This window comes from Mandrillus leucophaeus, unplaced genomic scaffold (genome assembly GCF_000951045.1).
Source record: "Mandrillus leucophaeus isolate KB7577 unplaced genomic scaffold, Mleu.le_1.0 Scaffold1560, whole genome shotgun sequence".
Classification (NCBI taxonomy): domain Eukaryota; kingdom Metazoa; phylum Chordata; class Mammalia; order Primates; family Cercopithecidae; genus Mandrillus; species Mandrillus leucophaeus.
The window spans coordinates 197,489-225,097 of NW_012101544.1; the positions used below are offsets into that span (position 1 = coordinate 197,489).

The following is a 27,609-nucleotide window of genomic DNA, read 5'->3' on the forward strand; positions in this document are numbered from 1 at the left end:
TAAAAATATACCAAAGTAAACATACAGTTCACAGATTACTAGTTGTCATTTTTCTTTCTCCTGAATTTAATTGCCTATATAAGTGTATAATCAGTTCATCTTGTTGTGAAGATTTCTGAGGATTATAAAACAATATAAAATATTTGCTACTTGAAAAGTAAATATTTATTTATTGCTTTCAAGTTATTTGGTAATAGTTTGTCTTAAAATTGGGAATACATTTCTTATACTTTAACAAAGGCAAAAAATAGAATTGTAGCAAGCGAAAAGAGAATTTCTTATTCTTTATATATGATAAACATATGAAAATAAAAGTCAGTTTAAAAGCATATTAACCTAGCTCAGATCACTTACAATTATCCTTTATAGAAAAATTACATTTAGTCAACATGAAATATATATATATATTTTCATTTCAGCTGAATTTGTCTCAGAACATGTAATATTTGAATGAGTGCTCTACCTATGTTTAAGAAACATATATGTTATCGACCTGTCTTTGAGAGCTTATATTAATACTTCCTAATTTATACTTCGTGAAATCTCTTTTTCAATATGCAAGTTGTTCATACATATTGAACCCATTTTGTGTGCCTACATTGAGGATTTTTTTTTCTCTTTCATTCTTCACTCACAATTACCTGAAGCTGTGCCCTATTTGAAGTTTAATCATATACTTCTCAAATAGTTTCATGACATTCTGTAAATCCAGTGCTTTACACACGATTAGAATGCAGTACACGTAAAGCTCAGATTCTTTGTCATATGATATAGATTACTCTTAAGGAGAAAAATGTTCGGTTTAGATTATGTGTGTTCTAAAACAAAATAGGGTTTATGGGTATACTTAACAATAAGCTATAAATAATAATTTTAGTTTGCCTTTCCATTAAAGTTTTAATTTATGTTTATTCATTGAGAGTTAAACTGTTCTAAAATATGAAAATTATAATCTGTTTCTACCAAAAATAAAATGTCCAAATGACCTCAGCTAGCATTTAACCTACTTGAAATTTATAAGGAACTTAGATAAACACATAAGTTATTCTCTTATTCATTTGTTTCCTCAATAGCAATTACTGAGCATTGCAATTAGCTAAGCATCATGCTAGTCATTTATCTGACAGGAGACTGTTAGATGAATTACTATCCTTCAAGACCCTTTCTCTAGTTAAGAAGATAAGTAAGTAGTTAGACTCTTGTGTTACTTGTAAATGTGTGGTTAAGCACAGGATATTATGGGCATTTTTGAGGAGGCAGTCTATCACCTTCCTTCTTTTGCATAATTTTTTTTTCTGCTTTTTACTTGAAACAGAGTCTTACTCTGTCGCCTAGGCTAGAGTGCAGTGGCATGATCTCGGCTCACTGCAGCCTCTGCCTCCCAGGTTCAAGCGATTCTTCTGCCTCAGCCCCCCTAGTACCTGGGATTACAGGCGTGCGCCACCACTCCCGGCTAATTTTTGTGTTTTTAGCAGAGATGGAGTTTCACCATGTTGGCCAGGCTGGTCTCAAACTCCTGACCTCCTGCTTCAGCCTCCCAAAGTGCTGGGATTACAGACGTGAGCTACTGCTCCTGGCTCTTTTGCATAATTCTTGAAACTTGTTTCGTGGGTTCTTCAGAACCAATAGGATACACTTGCACACACGCACACAGAACAATTATTTACTATATTTGTATGATTCCTTATAGTAAATTACATTTATATGAGATTTCCTATAAGGAATTGGCTTACATGATTACGGAGGCTCAGAAGTATAAGATCTGCAGTTGCTCAGGGAATGCTATGCAGCCGTAAGAAAGAATGAAATCGTGTGCTTTGCAGCAACATGAGTGCAGCTGGAGGCCAGTGTCCTCTGTGAACTAATGTAGAAACAGAAAACTAAATATCACATGTTCTCAGTTATAAGTAGAGGCTAAACCCTGAGTACACATGGACATAAAGATGGGAACACTAGACACTAAGGAACTGAAAAAGGAGGGGAGCAAGGGCTATAAACCTTACTGTGTTCACCATCTGGGTGATGGGATCAACAGAAGCCCAAACCTCAGCATCCTGCAATATACCCTTGTAGCAAACCTGCACATGTACTCCCTGAATCTAAAATTTAAAAAAAAAAAAAAAAAAAAAAAAGATTTTCAGTCGGCAAGCTAGGGAGCCAGGAGAGCTGATGGTATAGTTCCAGTATGAGCCCAAAGACTATAGAACCAGGAAGGCTGATGGTGTAAGTTCACGTTCAAGTCAGAAGGCAAGAGAAGACTGATGTCCCAGCTCGAAGGCAGGCAGAGAGAAAGGAATCTTTCTTACTCAGCTTTTATTCTATTCAGACTTTCAACAGATTAAATGACATCCATCCATATTGGGGTGGGCAATCTACTTTATTCAGTCTACTGATTAAAATATTAATCTCATCCAGAAACGTCCTCATGGACACACCTAGAAATATAGTTAACCAAATATTTGGGCAGTGAAGTTGACACATAAAATTAACCATCACACGGGCCATTCAGTAGTAGCAGATCTCTACCTGTTTACCTCAAGAAATCTGTAAGACTTTGACGGTTCGTTATTTTTGCCAGGAAGTAGAACATTTCAAAGATATTTTTAAATCTGTTATCTTCCCTTCCACTTCTTAAATTCCTTGTTTCAGGAAACATCCCAGAAGGATTATACTAATTTATTTCCTCATTCCTTTTTCATGACAACAGCTTTCTGGGATGTTGCCCCAAGTTTATTTTCAGAGTAAAGTTCTTTTTTTCCAAAAATTTCTTTTCTTATTGATAGTTTTTTAAGTGTTCATATTTAAGTCAGTTGATGATAATCATGAATTTCAAATGTATGTCTTTTAACAGATTTGCAAGATGAGGAAAAAAATGGGAGCAAATATTTTTCTCTACATCATTTAGTAGGAAAGGATTATTTATTTTAAAGGAGCAAGGTAGTTGAATGTAAAAGGTGCTATAATCAAGAACATTTAGCAAAAAATGTAGGTAAACAGAAACTGTAGAGTAAAGCAATTCCAAAGAGAGTAATGGAGCCCAGAGTAATTGACTTTAGTCTGGTAAAGCTAAATATTCCGTTTAATGAAGACTGAAGACTTCATTCCATACTCTCCCTTTTTATGCTATGATTATACTTATTGGCATTACTAAAGATATATGAGTATAAAGTAGTAGTTAATAATGTGTCTATATTAGTTTCCGAGGGCTGCTATAACAGAGTTCCATAAACCAGATGGCTTAGAACAACAGATATTTATTGTCTCAAAGTGGTGGAGACTAGAAAAGTACAAAATGAAGTTGTCAGCAGAGTTGGGTCCTGAGGGCTGTGAAGGAGAATCTGTTCCATTCCTCTCTTAGTTTCTGGAAGCCTCACGTATTCCTTGGTTTATAGACGGCATTGTCCTTGTGTTTTCACATTGTCTTCACTCTACACATCTGTCTTCCCTTGTCTGTGTTTCTGCTTTTTGTAAGGATATCATTCCTATTGGATTAGGGCCCATCCTAATGACCTCATTTTAACATGATTACCTCTGCAAAGATCCTATCTCCAAATAAAATCACATTGTGAGGTCCTGGGGATTAGGACTTCAACATACTTTTAGATGGGAGTGGTAGGGTACAATTTAACTCGTAAAATGTGTCTTATGGTTTTTAAGATACATTTGTTGATTCAGTGCTCCTTTTGTAGACCATTACTAATGCATGTTGAATTTTTGTCATGGCCTTTGGTGTTATATGGAACACTGCTCTGGCAGAATTTAACGGGAACATGATAGATTAAAATGTTCCATGCTGAAGTGATGATTGTAAACAGTTTTGTGAACCTTTAACATATGAATATGTGTTGTGAATCTACAGAAAAGTATAGGCACATCTTTTCCCTGATTTGCTTGGTTGTATTATACCTATTAATATTAACCAAAAGACTGTTTGTTGTTCCATGAAAAATATTGTGGGAAATGCTGAACTAAAGACAAAAGACATGCTTCATGGCACAGTAAGTAGCTTTAAGGTCCCAAGATGATTACCACGGTGGATCGAAGGGTGAGAGGGACAAGTAAGTTTCAGGAGTAACCCATGGAACACATGCATATACACTTTGATATATTGAAATGATGCTGTTATATCAACAGTAAGTTACACACATTAAGTGATTCTTATCCTTGTTATGAATTTGGTATAAATATTAGCACAGTATCTTGCTCAGCTTACATTTATGGCTAGTTTTTTGTATTTTCAAGGTAGTCACCTACCGTGACCAATGTGATAACAAATAGCCAGTAGAAATGGAAGAAATGGAAGCTATGTTTATAAAAATCCTACCCATGTTCCTGACTTGATGAATGTAGTGATCTATCAACTTGCAAAGTATAATTTGGAAACCAGTGCATCAGAGCTTTATGAAATCCGTAATAATCTTGACTAATGTGGTGAATTCCTGCTTCATTGATTTTCATGCATTTGGCAACTTGATTCTATTAGCACTTTTCAGTGTCATTTAATAATATTAGTATGTCTTTTGAATGCAGCCTATGTCTTTTATTTTTCAGTGGTCAGGTACACATCAACTTTATACATTCTGCTGAAACGAAACATCTGTAATGAAATCCTTGGTATTTTATAAAAGGTTTTTGGCTTTTTTTTTTTTTAAACTTCTTTCAAATCTTGTTCTTACTCCCTGAAGACTGAACCACTGTTTTAAAAACAGTGTTCACGCCTTATTCTCATCAAGGAACCTTTGTTCAAACCAGAAGATTAGATAAAAAATTATTGGCCGGGTGCAGTGGCTCACGCCTGTAATCCTAGCACTTTGGGAGGCTGAACCAGGTGGATCACAAGTTCAAGAGATCGAGACTATCCTGGCTAACATGGTGAAACCCCGTCTCTACTAAAAATACAAAAATTAGCTGGGTGTGGCGGCGCGTGCCTGTAATCCTAGCTGCTCAGGGGGCTGAGGCAGGAGAATTGCTTGAACCTAGAAGGTAGAGGTAGCAGTGAGCCGAGATTGTGCCACTGCACTCCAGCCTGGTGACAGAGTGAGACTCCATCTCAAAAATTATTTATGTTTTTTATCAATTCAGAATTAGAATTGCAATTATCTTTTAGGAAAAGGTCAGTTGATACATTTTTTCCTGTTTTCTATTTCCTTATGCTCATTCATTCTTACTTGTTTGTACACAGAAAGAGCCTTGCCAGGCACGATGGCTCAGTCCTGTAATTGTAGCACTTTGGGAGGCCGAGATGGGTGCATAACTTGAGGCTAGGAGTTCAAGACCAGCCTGGTCAACATGGCAAAACCCTGTCGCTACTAAAAATACACAGAAAAATGAGCTGGGTGTGGTGGTGCACAACTGTAATCCCAGCTAGTCAAGAGACTGAGGGTTGAGAATCGCTTGAACCGAGGAGGCAGAGGTTGCAGTAAGCTGCGATCCTGCCACTACATTCCAGCAAGTCTCTGTCTCAAAAAATAAAAAAATAAAAAATAAAAAGAAGTTAGAGCCTCTAGTTTAGCTAGTTTAATTACAAAATCCAAAGGAAGTACTTAGTAAATGTTTTATTGAATGATTTAATGAATTAATTTCATTGAGCACCTGCATGTGGAATATTTTTGTGTGTATCCTATAGGAAAATATATTAATTAGTGATATAAAATACATTTTTCAGGCCACACACTTGACTTTTTGTAAGATCTTTGGTGGTAACAGTTCCCAAATAAAGTACTACTATTTTGCCTTTGCCTACTATATGTCAAAGTTTGGATCATAATCCAAACTACAGTTAACCTGTGTTTGTTAGAAGGTTATAAAGAAAATATTTGGATATTTTGAAAAATATTTATTTTAAGATATCCAACTTTTGATGGATGACTTCAGCTGGCATGTATTCTGGCAGTATTAAAATGCAGAAATGTTTTTCTTTGAGCTATATATATCTTATATTTACATTTTTACAAAATTTTACTGTCTGTTGCTGAAGTGAGATAAAGGAACAATAGTCTCTAGGACTAATTTAATGCTTGATTTACACTTTGACAGCAGCATCCCCAAAACATGAATCTTTGGATGAAACTGCATTTTAAAAGATTTTTTCTTATGAATTATGTCTATCAAATGATTTGCAAATAATATCTAGTTGAGTTTTATTTTTAATAGTTTAGATTTTGATAATTTTATAAGAATTATGTAAATACTGTACTGTTAGATATAGTAAATTAAGAAGCAAGTAAAATTAAAGCAGAAGGCTCATCTATAAAACCTTTTTTTTAAAAAAATTATACTTTAAGTTCTGGGATACACGTGCAGAACGTGCAGGTTTGTTACATAGGGATACACGTGCAGAACGTGCAGGTTTGTTACATAGGTATACACGTGCCATGGTGGTTTGCTGTACCAATCAACCTGTCACCTACATTAGGTCTTTCTCTAAATGCTATCCCTTCCCTAGCCCCCCACCCCCAACAGGGTCTAGTGTGTGATGTTCCCCTTCCTGTGTCCATGTGTTCTCATTGTTCAGCCCCAACTTATGAGTGAGAACATGTGGTGTTTGGTTTTCTGTTCCTGTGTTAGTTTGCTGAGAATGATGGTGTCCAACTTCATCCATGTCCCTGCAAAGGACATGAACTCATCCTTATTTATGGCTGCATAGTATTCCATGGTGGGTATGTACCACATTTTCTTTATCCAGTCTATCATTGATGGGCATTTGGGTAGGTTCCAAGCCTTTGCTATTGTGAACAGTGCCGCAGTAAATATACGTGTGCATGTGTCTTTATAGTAGAATGATGTATAATCCTTTGGGTATATACCCAGTAATGGGACTGCTGAGTCAACTGGTATTTATGGTTCTAGATCCTTGAGGAATCTCCACACTGTCTTCCACAATAGTTGAACAAATTTACACTCCCACCAACAGTGTAAAAGCATTTCTGTTTCTCCACATCCTCTCCAGCATCTGTTGTTTCCTAGTTTTTTAATGATCACCATTCTAACTGGTGTGAGATGCTGTCTCATTGTGGTTTTGATTTGCATAATGACCAGTGATGATGAGCTTTTTTTCGTATGTTTGTTGGCTACATAAACATCTTCTTTTGCAGAGTGTCTGTTCATATCTTTCGCTCACTTTTTGATGGGGTTGTTTTTTTTTTTTATTGTAAATTTGTTTAAGTTACTTGTGGATTCTGGATATTAGCCCTTTGTCAGATGGCTAGATTGCAAAACTTTTCCCATTCTGTAGGTTGCCTGCTCACTCTGATGATACTTTATTTTACTGTGCAAAAGCTCTGTCGTTTTATTAGATCCCATTTGTCAATTTTGGCTTTTGTTGCCATTGCATTTGGTGTTTTAGTCATGAAGTCTTTGCCCATGCCTATGTCCTGAATGGTATTGCATAGGATAAAACTATTTTTTCTATAATTAATACTTAGTGGAAAGAGCCACTTATTGAAATTACTATAGGAAAATCGAAATTATTTGGTAATTTTGAACACTTTACACTAAAGCTTTGGGAATCAGAAGGGGCAGCATTCACTGCTTTTATTAACTGAAGTGCCCGGTACAGAGTCTGGCACATCATGTACGATATATAGAGCTCAGGAGATTTTTATTGAGTCTCAGTCTTTGGTTTAATGGTGTAATGTAGTTAGTTTCTATGGACAATTAGGGAAAACACATGAATTCAATGACTAATGGTAGTTGAGGCAGTACTGAAAAATCCTCAAAATAGTTTCAGTACCTATAAGAATCTCAATTTGTTCTATGAATTTAACAGAGGATCATTGTGAAAGTAATTGAGAAAATTTGTACGTCCCTTTCTATTTATTTTCACATCTTGGTCAATCTTTGAGGTTCTATTTACTCAGTTTCTGATGACTCTAACAAAGAACTTTAATCATTCCCCAGATACTGAGTTTATATATAATAATTTTTAAGAAAGTCATTGTAAAATAAGAGTTTGAGGGAAGAACTTTGATTCAATGGAGAATAATTATAGAAAGCTATCATAGAAGTCTTTAACATAAGATAGACATTTTAGTTTAAGTTTGTTTTGAAATTATGTTTTGACATGAATCTCTTCCAATATAGTCTGTTAATTTCTCTTCTCTTCTCTTCTCTTCTCTTCTCTTCTCTTCTCTTCTCTTCTCTTCTCTTCTCTTCTCTTCTCTTCTCTTCTCTTCTCTTCTCTTCTCTTCTCTTCTCTTCTCTTCTCTTCTCTTCTGTTCTCTTCTCTTTTCGTTTTTTGAGACAGAGTCTCTCTCTGTCGCCCAAGCTGGAGTACAGTGGTGCCATCTTTGCTCACTGCAACTTCTGCCTCCTGGGGCTCAAGTGATTCTCCTGCCTCATCCTCCTGAGTAGCTGAGATTACAGGCATCTGCTATCACGCCTGGCTAATTTTTTTTTTTTTTTTAAGAGATGAGGTTTCACTATATTGGCCAGTCTGGTCTCAAACTCCTGACCTCAAGTGATCTGCCTGCCTTGGCCTCCCAAAGTGCTGGGATTATAGGCATGAGCCAATGCGCCCAGCCTATTAATTTCTTGTAATTAAATCATTTTTTTAATAAATTTATAATATATCTTGCTGAAATCACTATTTTTTTCCTAGTTTTTAAGGAATCTCAATAAACATAATTGACTCATGTTCATATATGAGAAGGTATCAACATTATTAATTTTTAGTCTCCTGTTTTGCTAACTTAAATTATTTCACATACTTAACGTTAGAAAGCTTTTTGTTCAAAGAAGTTAAGTAGTATTTGGATAGTTTACCAAATTAATATGAAAAATTCACGTTCAAGACTAGATTATTCTCTGTGTCTTAGAAGAAGAGATATAAATAGTTTCTATTTTGAAGATGGGTAATCTGAGATAACTGAATTTAAGTAACTAGATCAAAGTAAAATTTAGTTAACTTTGAGCAGCTAGATTTGAACTCTTATCAGCACAACATCCTACATATAATGGACTCTTCATATATGGTTCTTAAATTGAAATGAACAAAATTGAACTCAATAACCTGAATTTTTTACTTTTACTTCATGTATTAAACTATCCTACTTTAGCAAATTTACATTATGTGTGATTTGTATGTCTTCTAAAACTACTTAAGAAACATTTATTTTGAATGCCTTTGTCAATGGAATCCCTTCTGCTTTTTCATGAAGCACTTTCATTTCTGTATGGCATGTAGAACGCTTCTTGTTACAAACAAAACTCAAATACTTCTTAATAACTACTTAAGAGAACTATCCTAGTAGAAACAGTGAAAGTAGAATGACATACTACCCATACTGCTGAGACAGCTCGAATTCCAGTAAAATAATGCAGACTCTATAAAGTACTATCTCACTGTTTAGATGAGAGGTCAAGAAAACAGTTACTTGGTTTCTAAAAGATAAGGGCATCACTGTTAACATGTGGGGAAAAGAGACTGAAAGAAGCTAACTTTTGTGTTGTGTCCTTAATAGGGCTGGGGCCCCACCAACTAGGTTAACTTAGTTCATCAAAATTCAAACCTCTTTTTTCTTTTCCATATTTTTCAGGAAAAAACTTGAATTAATTTCAGTGGTGTTCTTAACATAATGCCACTAACAGGAGCAAGCTCCAAGAATGGAATTCAGGTCTTTCTGATTACCATATGCCTACTCATCTCACCTCACTCTAATATTAGAGAGTATCTGTTACTTCCACCAAATAAGTATACAAGTTCATTCATGCAGAAATATGAATAAAAGTTATTAAAATATTTGAAATTGTCATGAGGGAAGAAACTGAAGAAGTTACTTATTTCACTTTGAGAAACACAGTTTATAGTCATGTGCATATATCTTCTGAGGATTAAGAATTTGGTCTTTATAAATTCATTTTATGTATATCTAAAAATGAAAATTGAGCTCATGTGCTATATACATTTAGAAGTAGTTGACTGTGTCACACACCGTGACTTATGCCTATAATTCCAGCATTTGGGGAGGCTGAGGCAGGAGGATCATTTGATACCAGGAGTTCGAGACCAGCCTGGGCAACATAGTGAGACCCTGTCTCTGCAAAAATATAATAAAAAATTAGCTGGGCATGGTACTGCACACCTGTAGTCCTAGCTACTTGGGAGGCTGACATGGGAAGATTGCCTGAGCCCAGGAGTTTGAGACTACAGTGAGCTTTGAAATCCAACCTGGGCCACAGAGGGAAGCCTTGTTTCCAGGAAAATAAAAATAAATAAAAAAGTAGTTGACTATAATTGTCTAACCTAGGTATTGACACAACAAAGTAATGTTTGGATGTCTTGGTTTACAACCTCTTTAAGAGTTGTAAGCCTAACTTTTCCTTTCCAGTTCTTCATGGTACAACCCCAGAAGGTTAAACTATGCTCCTTCTAACATAGGTCCAGTCTCATTTTCTTCCTTATGTGTAATCCTTGTATCTTAGTACATGTTAATTATGAATTCATGTGCTAAATAATTGTTCTTACTCTGATTAATGTCCTTATACTAATTATATTTGCACTTTAACAAAATAATCATGGTTTATGTATAGATAAAACCTTATGCTGAAAAAGAAAATAATTAAAAATATGTAAGATAGGCTTATGAATGTATGTTAGTTAACAACAGGGAAAGGAGTGAAACTATCTTAATGGTAAAATTTTGAAATTATGTGAGCAGCTTAAAAAATGCATTGACTGAGTTGAATTTATCAAGCAAATGTATTCTGCGACTAGAATAATTCTTTTTTCTGCTTGGATACATATTACAGATTCATTCATGTTTACACACTATTTTCTTTCACATTTTGTATTTAGATGGGTAACCTTCCTATTATACTTGCTCTTTTTGTGTTCTACAGAGCCAAGAAAATGATGAGCTAAGAGATGCCCATGAAAAACGCAAGGAAAGGCTACAGATGTTACAGACCAACTACAGAGCAGTAAAAGAGCAATTAAAACAGTGGGAAGAAGGCGGTGGCATGTGAGTTACATAGCTCATAAAGGCATATCCCTAAATATTAAATGGAATGGAGTAGCATTATATAGGTGTCTTAATGGCTTTTGTTTGGTTTTAAAGAAATTATTTGGTAGTCAAATCTTTATTGTGAATTTTTAAATGGAAAATATAACAAGTTAAAACAGAGGAATGGTTTGGTAATAACTACAAATTTTCCTCACATTTGCAGATATCATTAGCAGCCAATGATTATGAATTATTGTACACATTTTTAATATCAGTGGAATAACTTAAAAGTATGTGATTTAAAGCAAAAATGGTTAATATCCATGTGACTGAAAAAATTACTTTCAAATAAATAAAATACTGGTGTTAAAATGTTTATAACTCCAAAAGTGTTTAAATTTTAATGGAAAGACTAGAGAAATATGAAATTCACATACATAGTTAACTATCTTAAAACTACTTCAACCTAGTATGCAATTTGAAGATCTTTACTATCCATCAGTTTGTTCTCCAGCTTATCTGAAAGAATTGGCGGTCTCAGTTCAGTTGCTCTGAACAGGTGTTCAGATCTTGGTTAGTCGTAAGTGGCTCCCCTGTTAACAGTATCAACAGAGGGCAAAGGACTGAATGAGTACAGAAAATCTACTACCCTCTCATCTTTTGAGATGGATCCTTTAGGGCAATGTTGATGATACACATTGGTCTGTTCTGTAGAGAAATAGTGTTTCTAAATTGGCCAGTACAGCACTTTTACAAAATAAAAATGAAGAATTTGTTTTATGTTCAGAAAATGAAAAGTAAAGGGCATTTGGCATCACTTGTAGATAATTGTCACATCTAATTTTTTTCTTTGATGAGTGGAAGTGTTTCATATCACTTGCCAGTAAAGCAGTGATAAAGCAGTTTGTCCTAGTTTTATCCTCTGTTCACCTGACTTTTAACTAATCATTAGAAGAGTGAAATCTACTTTCTGACGCATTCACTGGTAATAGGTTTTTTTAAAAAAAAGATAAGGGCACTATACCACATTCATCTTGGTTAGCAGCAAATTGCAGATGAGTTGGTTGCAGGTAGATTTTTTTGTGTGCGGGGGGGACCATTAAAATTCTACAGTGTCTATTTTTATTACTGCTAGACTGAATGGGAGCAGTAGACCTTAGAATATCATGTGTCTGCTTAAAAGTTTGCTTTCCATACTAGCAGTTTAGCTTCAAAAAATTATGATAGAGGGTTTTGATTTCTACATGCTTAGGTTTTAGGAAATTCAATCAATAAATGGTGAACTCGAGTTAGAAATTTGGTCAATAGATATTTTTAAATTTTAAGGAATGTATAAAATAATTTTTATTGCACTTCAGACATGTTAATGAAAAAAGCAACCTTGTTTTGAGAATAGGACTGAAATCGGGAAAATAAGGAGAGCAGATCCCCAACAACTTCGACAAGAAGATTGTGATGCTGTGTGGAATGAACTGGCATATTTCAAAAGGGAAAACCAGGAGCTAATGATTCAAAAGTGAGTTTCATTTTTAACAATATGGACTTAGATAAAATATTTGGGAGAAATTTTTTTGTGGCTTAAAGACCATTAAAGAAACACTTTATACAATTTGAAATAATCTGATTTTTGCCAATAAAAGTAAAGAAAAAAAGACTAGCTTTTAAAAATATATATGTATTATGCAATAACAAGTTGCACAGTTGCTAGCTCTAACAGAAACTGTATAATATGATCTAGGGATTGTGTTAATTAGTGTGGCTCTCATCTGTTGGAGGTGTCGCTCTTCATTAGCCTGTATTTTAGACACTGCCATGCTTCATTTTTGGAATGAGGTGGAGAGGGGATAACCTACCCAGCCATCCTTGTTTGATCTCCCAGATACATACGCAATGCAGAATGCCTGAGCTCTCTTGGTTCCCTGCCCTGTCCTGCTAATCCCAGCTGAGCTCATTATGGTGTAGCCTTGCTGCTACTCTTGGAGCTGGAGCTGTCCAAGCTAATTACTGGTAGCAGCAGAACTGCCTGTTAAGGGTCTGGTGTGGATCTGCTAACATGGTCCTTGGTAGTGACCTGCAGAAGACACGAGGGAATTGCCTTCTTTCTTGCTGTGCACTGCCTGTCCTTTGGGCTTACTGCTGATTTTTCCACATAGGTCTTTTAGCTGCCCTAAGTATAAAACTTGATGAAGGATATTCATGTTTTAGAAAACATACAGTTGGTTGCTTGATCTTATAATTCACAGGCTATTATATTCAGCCTGGCAAATAAAGAACATTTATTTATTTATTTTTAAGACTAAAAGGAGTTAGACCAATATAATTAACCTCTTCTGCTACTTAACTATTTCTTCATTTAGAGTTAATTTCTGACAGTCAGGCATACAGCTTTTTAAAGCCTAGATGTCTTTTAGGTTGCTAGAATTTAGCCTCATTATGACATAATGTAATTAAATGTCACTGAATTTTCTTAGGTGTAAATGAGAAGCTTATTTTGTATACTATATGATAACATGTATAACTTTTGTTTACAGCCTTTTCTATGTAATGATAAGCTTTTGAGGAAATGACCAGACCGTATGAGATTTAAATGTTGTATACTCCCATTTACCTCTTAAAGTGTAGTATATTAGTTCTAAATATTCCATGCTATAATGAAGTCTCTTATCTTGAAAACTATTTTATAGACTCATAGATTTGTCCCAGAGGCATTTCCTAATAATTTCAGTAGCTTTATTGAAATATAACTCACAAGTCATACAATTCACTTATATAAAGTATACAATTCACTGGTATATTCAGAGCTGTACCATCCATTATCACGTCTATTTTAGAACAGTTTTATCACCCCCCTACTCTCCCCACCAAAGCCCACATGACTTTGTTGTCACTCCCCAGCCCTCCTATCCATCCTGCCCAGCCCTATGAAACTACTAATCTTCTTCCCGCGTTTATAGATTTGCCTATTCTAGACATTTCTTATAAATGGTATCATGTAATATGTGGTCCTAGACTACCTTCTTTCACTTAGCATAACGTTTTCAAGGTTCATCCATGTTGTAAATGTATCAATGCTTTATCTGATGATCTTTAATGACCTGTCTCTAAAAAAGAAAGAAGGTTTTGAATGAAGTGAATTAGTTGAGAGACCTAATCTAACTATTCAAGAAAATTTAGGAAGGATTACCTATAAGTGATTCATTTGGAGTTTATTTTATTCGTTAATGAAATAGAACTAAAGAAAAAGTAATGAGGCGTTTTTAAAATTAGATAAGTCAGAATCCTGATCTGTTCACTCAGCAATATTTACACTTTACAAATAGCTCCTTGAATTAAATGCCAAGTCATTATTAAAGTGTGGACCTTTTCCCTGAAATATGTTGATATTCACTAATGTGATAGCAATTTGTGAAACAGTTATTTTTTAGATCAGTCTTAATTTAGTAACAGGTAATGAAAAAATTTTTAAAAGAATGCTAAAGAATTGAATAAACTTTAATGTAAGCTTTTTGGGGGAGGGTTGCATTATTTTGTGAAACATTTATTCAGGTAACAAATGTGTTTGAGTGCTGTGTGGTAGTCAGTCGGCTAGGTCAATGAAATGAGAGCACTAGACAGACTTTCTACTCTCAGGGAACTTACATGGAAACATGTTTAGTATGAAACATTCTTAATGAAATGTGATGTTAAAAATAAATGTCGGCCGGTCGCGGTGGCTCACGCCTGTAATCCCAGCACTTTGGGAGGCCGAGACAGGCAGATCACAAGGTCAGGAAATCGAGACCATCCTGGCTAACACGGTGAAACCCCGTCTCTACTAAAAATACAAAAAATTAGCCGGGCGTGGCAGCGGGCGCCCTGTAGTCCCAGCTACTCGGGAGGCTGAGGCAGGAGAATGGCGTGAACCCAGGAGGCGGAGCTCGCAGTGAGCCGAGATTCTGCCACCGCACTCCAGCCTGGGCGACAGAGCGAGACTCCGTCTCAAAAAAAAAAAAAGTCAAAATGTTAAAAACTAATGTCAAAAAGTGTCATGATAAAACAATCAGGCATTAAATATCAGTGCTATAATCATTCAAGTTTGTTTTGAGGCCAGAAATTTTTTAACGTTGTATGTAGTATGTTGAATGTTTAATGTGCAGTTTTACGAGTTATACATATATATAAATTTGAGTAACTACCACCACAATCAGTATACCAAATAGTTCTATCATCTCAAAAAATTTCCTAATCCTGCCCCTTTGTTGTCAAATCCTCCCACGGCCACTAATACCCGATTTGTTCTCCTTCCCTATAGCTTTGCTTTTTTCAGACTGTCATATGCATAGAATCATACAGGCTGTAACTTTCTGAAACTGGTTTCTTTCCGCATAACGTGTTTGAGATTCATTTAGGTTGGTTAATCTAATATGTTTCTTTTTATTGCTAAATGATATTCCATTTTATGGATGGACCACCTTATCTATCTATTGAAGAACATTTTGGTTTTTTCTAGTCTTTTGCAATTATGAATACAGCTGCTATAGACAGGTTTCTGTGTGAACATAACTTTTTTATTTTTTAAGGGAAGTGCCCAGGAGTTGTATTGCATTCTGGAGATTGCCCTTTCATTCTCTTACCTGTGTCTTTTGAATGGCAAAGTTTTTAATTTTTATGAAATCCAGTTTCAAACCATATCATTTTTAAATTTTACATTCCTAGTGTATGGATATTTTGCAGGCTGACATTTTATCTTGCATTATTGATAGTTATAGGTAAGTCTGCCATGTTATTATTTATATTGTTTGTTTCTTTTGTTTCCCATTTACTTCCTTCATATGGGTTATTTAAGCTTTTTTTTTAGAATTTCATTTTATTTTTTCTATCGAGTTTTTGACTGTATCTTTTTGAATAGTTTTTTTTTTTTTTAGTGTTTGCTCTTGGTATTATGTTATACATACATACCTTATTACAGTCTACTGGTGTTAACATTTTATTACTTTAAGTGGAATCTAGAAACCCTGTTTTCATTTACATACCTTTACCCTTCCCCATTATAATATAGTTATCTCAAATATTTTCTCTAATTACATTGAGAACCTCATCACATGACGTGATAGGTTTTGCTTCAACTGTCAAACATAATTTTAAACCACAAAACGCGGGTAGTCTCTTATGTTTACCCATAAGAGATAAATAATTTATGTATGGGTAAATGTAATAGAGGTATTATTTATCCTTTCTACTGTCCTCACTGCTAATCGTCCAAGTTTCTTCTTTTATAATTTTCTTTCAGTTTGAAGAACTTCCTTTAGAATTATTAAAATAGGTTGGCTGGCAGGAAATTCTCTCTTTTAAAATATCTTGATTTCTCCTTCATTGTTTGTATTAGTCTGTTTTCACGGTATAAAGAAATACATAAGACTGGATAATTTATAAAGGAAAGAGATCTAATTGACTCACAGTTTCACATGGCTGGGGAGGCCTCAGGAAACTTACAGTCATGGTGGAAGGTGAAGGGGAAGCAAGGACCTTCTTCATGTGGTGGCAGGAGAGAGAAGAGTGAGAAGTGAAGGGGGAAGAGTCCCATATAAAACCATCAGATCTCACTAGCATGAGAACATACCAGCATGAGCTCTCACTAGCATGAGAACAGCATGAGAACTGCCCCCATGATCCAATCATGGGGAACACATGAGAACACACTAGCATGAGAACACATTAGCATGAGAACAGCATGAGAACTGCCCCCGTGATCCAATCACCTCCCACTAGGTCTCTCCCTGAGCACATGGGGATTATGGGAATTACAGTTCAAGATGAGATTTGGGTGGGGACACAGCTAAACCATATCACTGTTGAATGGTATTTTCACTGTATGTAGAATTATAACTTAGCAATTGTTTTTCTTCAGCACTTGAAAAATTTGCTACTTCCTTTTGGCCTCTGTTGTTTCTGATGCAGCATGCACTATTGAGTCTTTGTTCCACTACTGGTAATGCATCATTCTGTTTACTTGCTTTCAATCATTTTTCCTTTCTCTTTACTCTTCAGAAGTTTGGTCATAACATGTCTTGGCATGGATTTGTTTGGATTTATCCTGTTTGGGTTTCTGTTTCCTGAATCCCTAGGTTTGTGACTTTTGTCAAATTTGGGAAATTTTTGTCATTATTTCTTTAAATCCTTTTTAAACCCTACATTTCTTTTCCTTTGACAATTCTAATGACATGAATGCCAGATCTTTTATTATTGTCCTACAGGTCACGGAGAGTCTCTCAATTTATTTTTCAGCCTTTGAGTATAATTTTGTCTCAGTTATTCAGATTTGGTAATTTCTATTGTGTCTTCAAGTTTGCTGATTGTCTCTTCTCTCACGAGCTCATGCAGCAAGTTTTTAATTTTGGCTATTGTAATTTTTAGTTCTAAAATTTCCATTGGGTTCTTCTTTGTATATAATTCATTATTTGCTTACAGTTTCTATTTAATTTATTTTAAGAGTGTTCTTTAATGGTTTACTGGAGCATTTTAATTATGGCTGCCTTAAAGTTCTTGTCAAGTAATTCTGACATATGTGTTATACCATGGTGGTGGCATCCTTTGAGTATAATTTCATCCTTTGATTATAGATTTTTCTTGTACTTGGTATGATGAATTATTTTTTAATTGTCTCCTGGACATTTGGACTACAGATGTTTCTCAACATACCTTGGGTTATGTCCAGGTAAATCCATCATAAGTTGAAAATATCATAGGTCAAAAATGTTGCTGGGCACAGTGGCTCACACCTGTAATCCCAGTACTTTGGGAGGCTTAGACGGGCAGATCACCTGAGGTCAGGGGTTCGAGACCAGCCTGGACAACATGGTGAAACCCCATCTGTACTAAAAATACAAAGATTAGCCAGGCGTGGTGGCTCATGCCTGTAATCTCAGCTACTCAGGAGGCTGAGGCAGGAGAATCGCTTGAACCCCAGAGGTGGAGGTTGTAGTGAACCGAGATCATGCCATTGCACTCCAACCTGGGTCTGGGTGACAGATTAAGACTCTGTCTCAAAAAAAAAAAAAGAAAGAAAAAAAAAAAAGAATAAAGAAAGAAAAGAAAATGTATTGAATACATGTAAACTATCAGACATCACAGCTTAGCCTAGACTACCTTAAAATTCTCAGAACACTTACATTAGTTTACAGTTGGGCAAAATTATCTAACACAAACCCATTTTATTTTATTTTATTTATATATATTTTTTGAGACAGAGTCTCGCTCTGTCACTCAGACTGCAGTGCAGTGGTACCATCTTGGCTCACTGCAACCTCTGCCTCCTGGGTTCAAGGGATTCTCCTGCCTCAGCCTCCCGAGTAGCTGGGGCTACAGGAGCTAGCCACCACTTCTGACTATTTTTTGTAGTTTTAGTAGAAATGGGGTTTCACCATGTTGGCCAGTCTGGCATTGAACTCCTGACCTCAAGTGATCTGCCTGCCTCCACCTCCCAAAGTGCTGGGATTACAGGCATGAGCCACTGCGCCTTGCCAAAATCCATTGTACTGAGTATCTCATATGTCACTTATCTCCAGCCTGGGGAAAGATCAGAATTCAAAATTGGAAGTACGTTAAAATTGCGAAAGCTTTACACCATCATAAAGTTGAAAAATCATAAGGAGAAGCATTGTAAGTCAGTGATTATCTGTGTTATATTTTGAGACTCTGGGTCTTATTTAAATCTTTTATTTTAACAGGCCTCTGATGATATCATGCCTGAGGGAAAAGGTCACCTCAATACTACTAGGAAAAGGTGGGAGCCTTACTCCTCCCTTTTACCTCTTAGCTTTTCCTCTGCTGATATTGCATTGAGAGAGTATGAAGGGGTTACTGCTTAGTGTTGGTGAAAGAACAGGCTTCTCACTCTGCTTTCTTTTTTTCTATTTGTTTTTGCGACGGAGTCTTGCTCTGTCACCCAGGCTGGATTACAGTGGAGTGATTTTGGCTCACTGCAGCCTCCGCCTCCCGGGTTCAAGTAATCTCCTGCCTCAGCCTCCCGAATAGCTGGGATTGTAGGTGTGCACCACCATGCCCAGCAAATTTTTGTATTTTCCATAGAGACGGGGTTTCACCATGTTGTCCAGACTGGTCTCGAGCTCTGACCTCAAGTGATCCACCCGCCTTGGCCTCCCAAAGTGCTGGGATTACAGGTGTGAGCCACCATGCCTGGCCCTCACTCTGCTTTCATTGACAGAGTGCTTTTTGTTTTGTTTTTCCCCCCAGTTGATTATGGTTGGGGTAGGGTGGGCATGATGAGCAGGGTTTTTGTTTTACTGGTCCTCCCCTTTCCTGGTCCTTTGGCTAGAGAGAGTAGGCTTTCCTTGAAGCATTTTTTGTTTGTGTTCATTGGCACTTCTAGGAGGTGAGTTTCTCTGGGAACTAGTTTGGGTATGTAGGAGGAAAGAAGAAAACTCAAGGAACTCACCACTGTGAGTCTCTTCTCTAATGCTGTTCCTCTTCTCCTGAGTTCCATATTCTATCCTTTTCCCTGCTTTTCAAAGTCTCATGTTTGTTGTATTATTTTCTGGGTTTTTATAATTAATTAGCAGGAGGAATAGAGATAAATACATCTACTCCTTGTTGGGAAACAGAAGTTTCAGCTTGTTTTTCTATGGGCCAGGCAGTCTTACTTGAGTAATTCATTAATATCTAGTTTCATACTCAGTCTTAACTATTTAAGTAATAAGATTTACCCCTTTTTCTGTAGTAATAAGTTTCTTTTAAATGTAAGGTTAGAATCTACAAAAAAAGGATATACTATTAATACTACCTTTAAACCGAATTTAAATAGTACTTCCGAATCCAATTTTAAAAGTTAACTTTTAAAGACTTTTATAAAACATTGTATGGCAACTGTACATCAATTTACAAAATACGATTAAAAATATAATGCTACCACTGACTGAGATTATAGAGTTTCTACCATTGAGTATGGTTAGAAATATTAGTTGCTGCTATTACATGAGAATCTGATAACTTAAAAAACTTACATGGAATATAGTTCCTGTAATATTTCATTTATATTTATAAGATATATTTATTATATCATAACTATATTTCAATAAAAAGACCAAGAACTTAGTAATCTGTGAACTGATAAATTGGCTGGTTCCTTCAGTATTTAATGAGCATTCATGTGTTCATTTATTCATTCATTCAGTATTTAAACAATATAATTCAGAGCCAGGCACTAACTAGGGGCTGAACATATAGTAAAGATTAATAGTTTCAAGCTCTAAGAAGACTTAATTTAAGTAGGGGTATCTGCCATTTGCTAGTGAGGTGAAACCATTCTTTGGAAGCTAGATAGTAAGAGGCAAGCTTTCAGAAATGCCAGCAGTCTTAGTCAGCTTTCTCACTCAGTTGAAGTTGTTGCCTTACCAATGCTAAATCAGATGGAGTAGCTAACAGAGTCCAACATATGCTACCATTCTCCCAAGTGAAAGTATTAGTAAAAAAAATTTGTGTATATTCTTTCAGAATGGTGATATAAAACTGTAATAAGGGGCTCAAGTACAGCAGAAAATTAAGCTTTTCTAATCCAGCAAATTATATATTACACATTGTCAACCACAGTTGCATAATCTTGCTAGGAATCCTGGGTGTGCTGACATTCATTGTGTGTTTTCTGTGTCCTTGGCTAAATAAATCAGAAATGTACAGTAGTTTTAGTAATAGGTTTTTCTATAGTAATCTGTAGCCTATGTAAAATGCTTCAGCTGGGTACTTTTCTAGGCACAGGTAAACAGAGAGAAATAATATGTTACCCCTTTTATCAGGTCTTCATAACTTAATAGAGAAGACAAGCAAAAGTGTGATTAAAAGCCATAATAGAATATTAAGGACACAAGGCAGGGAAAGCTGTATTCTGCTTGCAAGTGGAAAAAGAGCTAAAGCAAATATCTTTCTGATATAACAAAATGCCGTAGACTGGGTGGCTTAACAGACGTGTATTTCTCATAGTTCTGGAGGCTGAGAAATTCAAGATCATGGTGCCAGTGGATTAGGTTCCTGATGAGGGCTCTCTTCCTGGCTTGTAGATGGCTGCCTTCTCAGTGTATTATCACATTTCAGATTTCTCGTCTTAAAAAGCCACTCAAACCATCATGAGGACCCCTTTCTATCCCTGATTGCTACTCAAAGTCCCCATCTCCAACTGTCATCACATTAGGGGTTAGAGTTTCAACTGAGTTCAAATCTGATGTATGAACACAGTTATAACTGACTGACATATGTCATATATAACACATGTGTCACATACGGATTTTGAGGGGACCTGATTAAGTCCATAGCAATCAATATTTTAGACTATGATTTAAGGATAATTAAAGCAAGGACAGAAAAAATCTAGGCAAATTGTTAAATAACCAGGAGGTAACTAAAGGATACTTGTTCAAATTCTCGCCAGTATATGAAAAAGCTGGTCACACTCTCTTTAAAACAAATTTTTTCTTCAACACTCTGGCACTGTCTCTTCTGGTTTTATCTCTGTACCTCTGGCCACCTATTCACATTCTCCATTGTTACCTTTTCCCCTGAAATCAGCTGTTTACTATTGCAGTATTTTTAAACTTTGTCATAAGCATTCTCTGTACTTCATTTGCATATTTGCCTATGACAATCTCATCTATCATCCTGTGATTTTAGTAATTTCTTGCCGATTGACTTTCAGACCTGTGTATCTAGTATAGACCCCTCTTTCTGAACTGCAACTAAGTATGTCCAAATGTCTACACAACATCTCCTTTTGGATGTCTCACTGAGATTCAACATGTTTGAAACCAAATTCATGATCTCCAAATTTATTCCCGTCCATTATTCTAAATCTTAATAAATGGTATTATAATCGATGAGTTTCCTCAAACCAGAAACCTAGGGTGCAATAAGTTTATTTATTATTTTTTTTCTGACCTCCCCTCACTGAAGTCCATACTAAGCCTTAATATTTCACATCACAAACATCCTTAGTATGTATCTTATTTCTTTCCATCCTCACTGTTAAGCCCTTATTCATACCACCACCATTTCTTCCCTAGTCAACTCGAATAAACTCATAAACATCTGCATCCACTCTTATCTCTTCATATCTATTTTCAACGGTGCTGCAGATTGACCTTTTAAACCATAATTCTGAGAATGTTTCTCATCTGTTTAAAAACTTTTAGTATCTTTCCATTGCTCTTTAAACAAATCTGAGTTCATTATATAACACACTTGAATATCGGCCCCCTCCCCTTTTTTTTTTTTTTTTTTTTTTAACAATTTCTGCTTTCCCTTTTGTTTCATATCTAAAAATAAGTATGAGAATGCAAAATATTTGCACAGAATTACTAATGTTTTCCTAGTTGATAGTGAGAATTCTGGTAAGTTTGTCAATGAAGGCAGTTGAGCTGGAGTCAGTAGTAAAGGGGTTTTGAATTCATAATCCAAAAACTTCCATTTTATTTTATAGAAGTAGGAAATTTTACCCCCATGTATTATAAGTAGATACATCTTCTTTATTTCAATGATCTTTCGGTCATTTTTCCTTAATGATAAAATGTTAGCTACAGATCAGTGGCATAACTCAGATTGAAGTACTTCTTCTCTTTGGGGTTAAATATTAAATATGTGTTGGCCATAGTTTTAAAGAATATCCTGTAAAATCAATAATAATTGCTTAAGTAGCTAAAATCAAAATATTATCCTAGGAAAGTTCAGCCATTTTTTTTTCCTCTGCAAAGCAAGACTCCCAGTCTTCTCAAGCTAGAATATAATTTTCTTTTTTTTTTTTTTTGGTATGTAGAAATGAAGATTTTAGGAACTGCATTTCTCTGAGATGGAAATAAAATGCTTAGCAAAAAATATCTGCCAGTGATGACATATTTTGAAAACAAATGTATTTTCAGGTAACCATTAACAATATATAAATATCACATTAGTTGTATTTTAAAGCATACAGTTCGGTGGCATTTAGTGCATTCACAATATTGTTTAGCAGTGAACTTTAATTCAAAAGCATTTTCATCACCACTGAAGGAGACCCCATGCCCATTAACCAGTCAGTCTCTGTCTTCCCATTTGTCCCTTCTTCCAATTGCTGGCAACCGCTAATCTGCTTTCTGTTTCTATGGATTTACCTATTTTGAATATTTCATATGAATAGACTCATACAATTTGTGACTTTTGTGTCTGACTTCTTTCACTTAGCATAATGTTTTCAAGATTCATCCACATTGGAGCCTGTGTCAGAAGTTCTTACTTTTTAATGGCTGAATAATATCCCTTTGTATATGTATACCACAGCTTTTTTCTCCATTAATCCCTTGGTGGACATTTGGGTTCCTTCCACATTTGGCTACTCTGAATAGTGCTGCTATGAACATTTGTATACAAAGGATTGTTTGAATACCTGTTTTCAATTCTTTTGGATATAAACCTATCAGTGTAATTGCTGGGCCATATGCTAATCTATGTTTGTTTTTTATTTTTCTATTTTTTGTAGAGTCAGGGTCTCACTTTGTTGCCTAGGCTAGTCTTGAACTCCTGACCTCAAGCGATCCTCTCATGTCAGCCTCCCAGAGTACTGGGATTATGGGCATGAGCAACAGTGCCCTGCTCTATGTTTAATTTTTTAAGGAACTGCCAAACTTTTTTTTTTTTTTTTTACAGTGGCTACACAGTTTTATATTTTTTGCAGTCTATGAGGGTTCTAATTTCCCTACATCCTCACCAACACTTGTTATGGCCTGTTTTTGTTTTTTTATTATTATGGCCAACATTGTGGATTTTGATTTGCATTTTCTTAATGAGTAATGATGCTGACCATCTTTGCATGTGTTTCTTTGGCCATTTGTTTATCATCTTTGGAGAAATGTCTGTTTGTGTCCTTTACCTATTTTGAAAACTGTGTTGTTTATCTTTTTTCATTGAGTTGTGATAGTTTTTTTTTTTTTTTAAATTGAAACGGGGTCTTGCTCTGTTGCCCAGGTTGAAGTGCAGTGGTGTGATCTTGGCTCACTGCAACCTCTGCCTCCTGGTTTCAAGCAATTATCCTGCCTCAGCTTCCTGAGTAGTTGGGGGCATGTGCCACTATGCCTGGTTAATTTTTGTGTTTTTAGTAGAGACGGGGTTTCACCATGTTGCCAACACAGACTGGTCCTGAACTCCTGACTTCAAGTAATCCACCTGCCTCGGCCTCCCAAACTGCTGGGATTACAGGTGTGAGCCACCGTGCCCGGCCATAGTTCTTTACATATTCTGGATGTTAGACATTTGCAAGAGTTTCCTCCCATTCCGTAGGCTGTATTTCCACTTTCTTGATAGTATCCTTTGATGCATGAATTTTTTTTATTTTAATGAAGTTCAGTGTGTTTATTCTTGTTGTAGCCTATGCTTTTGGTGTCATAATCTCAGAATCCGTAACAAAATCCCATAGTCAAAGGTTTATCCTCATGTTTTTGTAGTTGTTTCATAGTTTTAACTCTTACATTTAGGTCTTTCATCTACTTTGAGTTAATTTTTTATACGTGGTGTGAAGTAGGGGGTCCAGTTTCATTTTTTACAGGTTGATATTCAGTTATCCCAAATAATAATTTCTGTAGGTTTAGAAAACAGGCTGTATGATTATGTGCAATAATTAATGAGATTGATTAATAAGATAAGAACTTGAATGTATCTGTGCTTAAGAAATCAGTCCAACAGGAAAGAGCATTGTGTATCATAAGTCAAGAGCAAATCAGAATGTTAAGGTCAGATACAATAGTTTAATCAAAAGTTGTGTAAGGTTTTCTTATCGGGTCTATTTTAAAGAAATACAATGAACTTCAAGGCTATGTGGCAAAAGGTTTTGAATGTTAGTTACTTTGTGATTGATAATTAGGCACAAGAAACTCATACACTAAGATTGTAGCTCAGAGGACGTAAACTCATCTGTTAATTATCTGTAGGTAAGAGTGTGAAAAGTTTCAGAATAAGATTAACCTAAAACCTAATTCTTTGCTAAGTTAGAGCCCTGAAGCCTATGGTCAATTGTATTCCTCTTTTTTATGTCTTGAATGTTTCAGAGTCTGATGCAACATGACTTATAGATAGGCTTTGAGCAGTGACTCTTGATGCTCTAAAAGTACTAGGGCTTGGGACCAGGTAAACCATTATAGCTAAGTAAATAATATATGTGGAAAATGCTTTTAAACTATGGAGTTTTATAATATTAGTTACATGTAACTGAATCTGTGTGACCTTTTGTGCTGCTTTTGCTTTCCTTTGTTACTTCAATAAATATGCTGGGCACTGGAAGTAAAGTATTTAACAGAACACACATGGCTCCTGGCCTCATAGAGCTTCAACTTATTGGAGAATGCAAATAGTAATCAATAAGCATACAGATATGTATTTCAAAATTGTGATTAATATGAAGATAAAGCTCTTCTGTGCCTTTCCATTTTTGTTTTCTCCTTATTCTTTCCACTTTTTCCCCTCTTTCCTGCCCTCCCCATATATCTAAAATATAGAAATGATTTACACATTTGTTTGCTGTATAATTAGCTTACACTGTAGGGGAATGTGTATTTTGATTGTGTGTGTGTGTGTATGTGTGTGTGTGTGTGTGTGTGTCTGTATATATATATTTGTTTCTCATTTCCTACTTCCCACAGCCCCTGTCTATTTTTGCTTTCTGTCTCTATGGATTTGCCTATTCTAGGTGCTTCTTATAAGTGGAATCATATAATATTTGTCTTTTTTGTATGTGAATTATTTCATTTACTATTTCTTCAAGATTTATCTTTGTTGAACCATGTGCCAGAAGTTCCTTACTTTTTAAGGCTGAATAATATTCCATTTTATGTATATACCACATTTTGTTTATTCAGCCATTGATGGATGTTTGGGTTTTTTCTATGTTCTAGTTTTTATATTTTTTATTTGTATTATAATTTGTATTTTGCTACAAAGTCAACAGGATTCTTTGCATCCTCCATAGGCACTTGAGTAAATGGCAAGTATATTTTGGAATTTTATTTTATAACTCTTGAGATTAACTTTCAATGTTTATCCCTTAGGTTATTTTCAGACATGAGTCCATATACATATCATATTTATTTTTTAAGGACATACATATATTGTTCTAAATTTATTTACTACTATAATTTGTTTCCATATATTTTGGGCACTATATATATATATATATAGCATTTTAAAATTTTCTTAAAGAATTATATAGGAAAATCTTGAGCGTTATAATCATTTGATTTTTTTTGTGAAAAGATATCGAAGTTATCTTCCGTAAGTCAGTTCTGTCACACGAACTCATTCTATTTTATAGTATTTTTTTCTTTAGGGTAAATAACCTTAACAGTGTTGGGTTTGAACATCTGAATTGAATGCTAATTACTAAATAATAAAATTTATTTTGAATGACAGGAAACTCATACAAAGGGTTTGCTTAGTCTGGAAAGTATTTCAGGCTTTAGAATAGTTTATTTTCAGTGTAGATTAGTTGCTTCTTAAGAAACTGTTCTGAAGAAAAGAATGATATTATATATAATCAAATGTGGGAATGTTATAGGTGAAGTTATCTTCAGGTATAAAAAGGTTTTAAATTTGGTAATATATTTTCCAATATTTGTAATTTTATCTAGGGAATATAAAAACCCTTGAGAGAAAAATTTTACTCTTAAAGAGATTCTTACGATGTTTTTAAAGGTAGTGAAACAGGATACATGAATAAGGATGTTCACTGCAGCGGCTTGGTAATAGTGAACAATTAGAAGCAATCTAAATGTCTCAGCGATTGATACAAATACATCATGATACAAATACATCATGATATATTAATATAATGTGATACTCTACTGCATTTAACATGTATAAACTAGATCTAAACTTAGAAATCACAAAATGACACTATAATTTTTAGAAATCACAAAATGACACTATATATTTTTGTAGATGTATATGTAGACATACACATTCGTAAAAATATAGTGACACATAACTACACACATATGTAGACATACACGTGTGCATGTACTCCACAGACACTATACACATACATACATACTATATATTTATATACTACATACATATATAGTATTAAAACATGAACCGGAAAGATAAACACCAAATTTAAGATACTGATTATTTCCAGGGAAGGAAGAAGGTAGATTATTTTATGGGGCAATACTATTTACAAATTCATTCTTTCTTAAAAATAAAAGTGACGAATTAAATATGGCATAATGTGTTTTAAAATCTAGCTGTTGTTACATTAATGTTGATTATATTATTCTCCATACTTTTTTAATGTTTGAAATATGCTTTCTATTTTTTAAAGTATGTACTAAAGTAATAATTCTACTTCTAGTTAGAAACACTAAAAGGAATCTTGTATAAGAGCACATATACAAGACTGCTCACTACAGCATTGTTTGTAATTATGAAAATTTGGAGACAACCAAAATAGCAGATGATGTAACTACATAGCTAAAAATCCAAAAAAAACCATTTAATATAATATTTTGCCCAACTCCAAACCCAAAAGTCAGTTATAGATTGATTACAGTCTAAATGTGAAAGGTTAAGCAGTAAAGCTTTTAGAGGAAAACATAGGAGAACATCTTTGTGACTTTGTAGTAGACCAAGATTTATTCCTCTCCTCTCCTCTCCTCTCCTCTCC

At 35.0% G+C, this 27,609-nt stretch overlaps 1 protein-coding gene across 1 annotated transcript in view; it reads left to right on the forward strand.

Moving 5' to 3' along the window:
• The window catches only part of LOC105536188 (centlein), a gene marked incomplete at its 3' end in the record, with an annotated part of 236,950 nt that overhangs the window by 103,452 nt on the left and 105,889 nt on the right, over positions 1 to 27,609 (forward strand). Inside the window, exons 9-10 of the mRNA XM_011975470.1 lie at positions 10,840 to 10,961; positions 12,340 to 12,459. Of these exons, the coding sequence (XP_011830860.1) occupies positions 10,840 to 10,961; positions 12,340 to 12,459 (242 nt within the window). The remainder of the gene's footprint in view (positions 1 to 10,839; positions 10,962 to 12,339; positions 12,460 to 27,609) is intronic.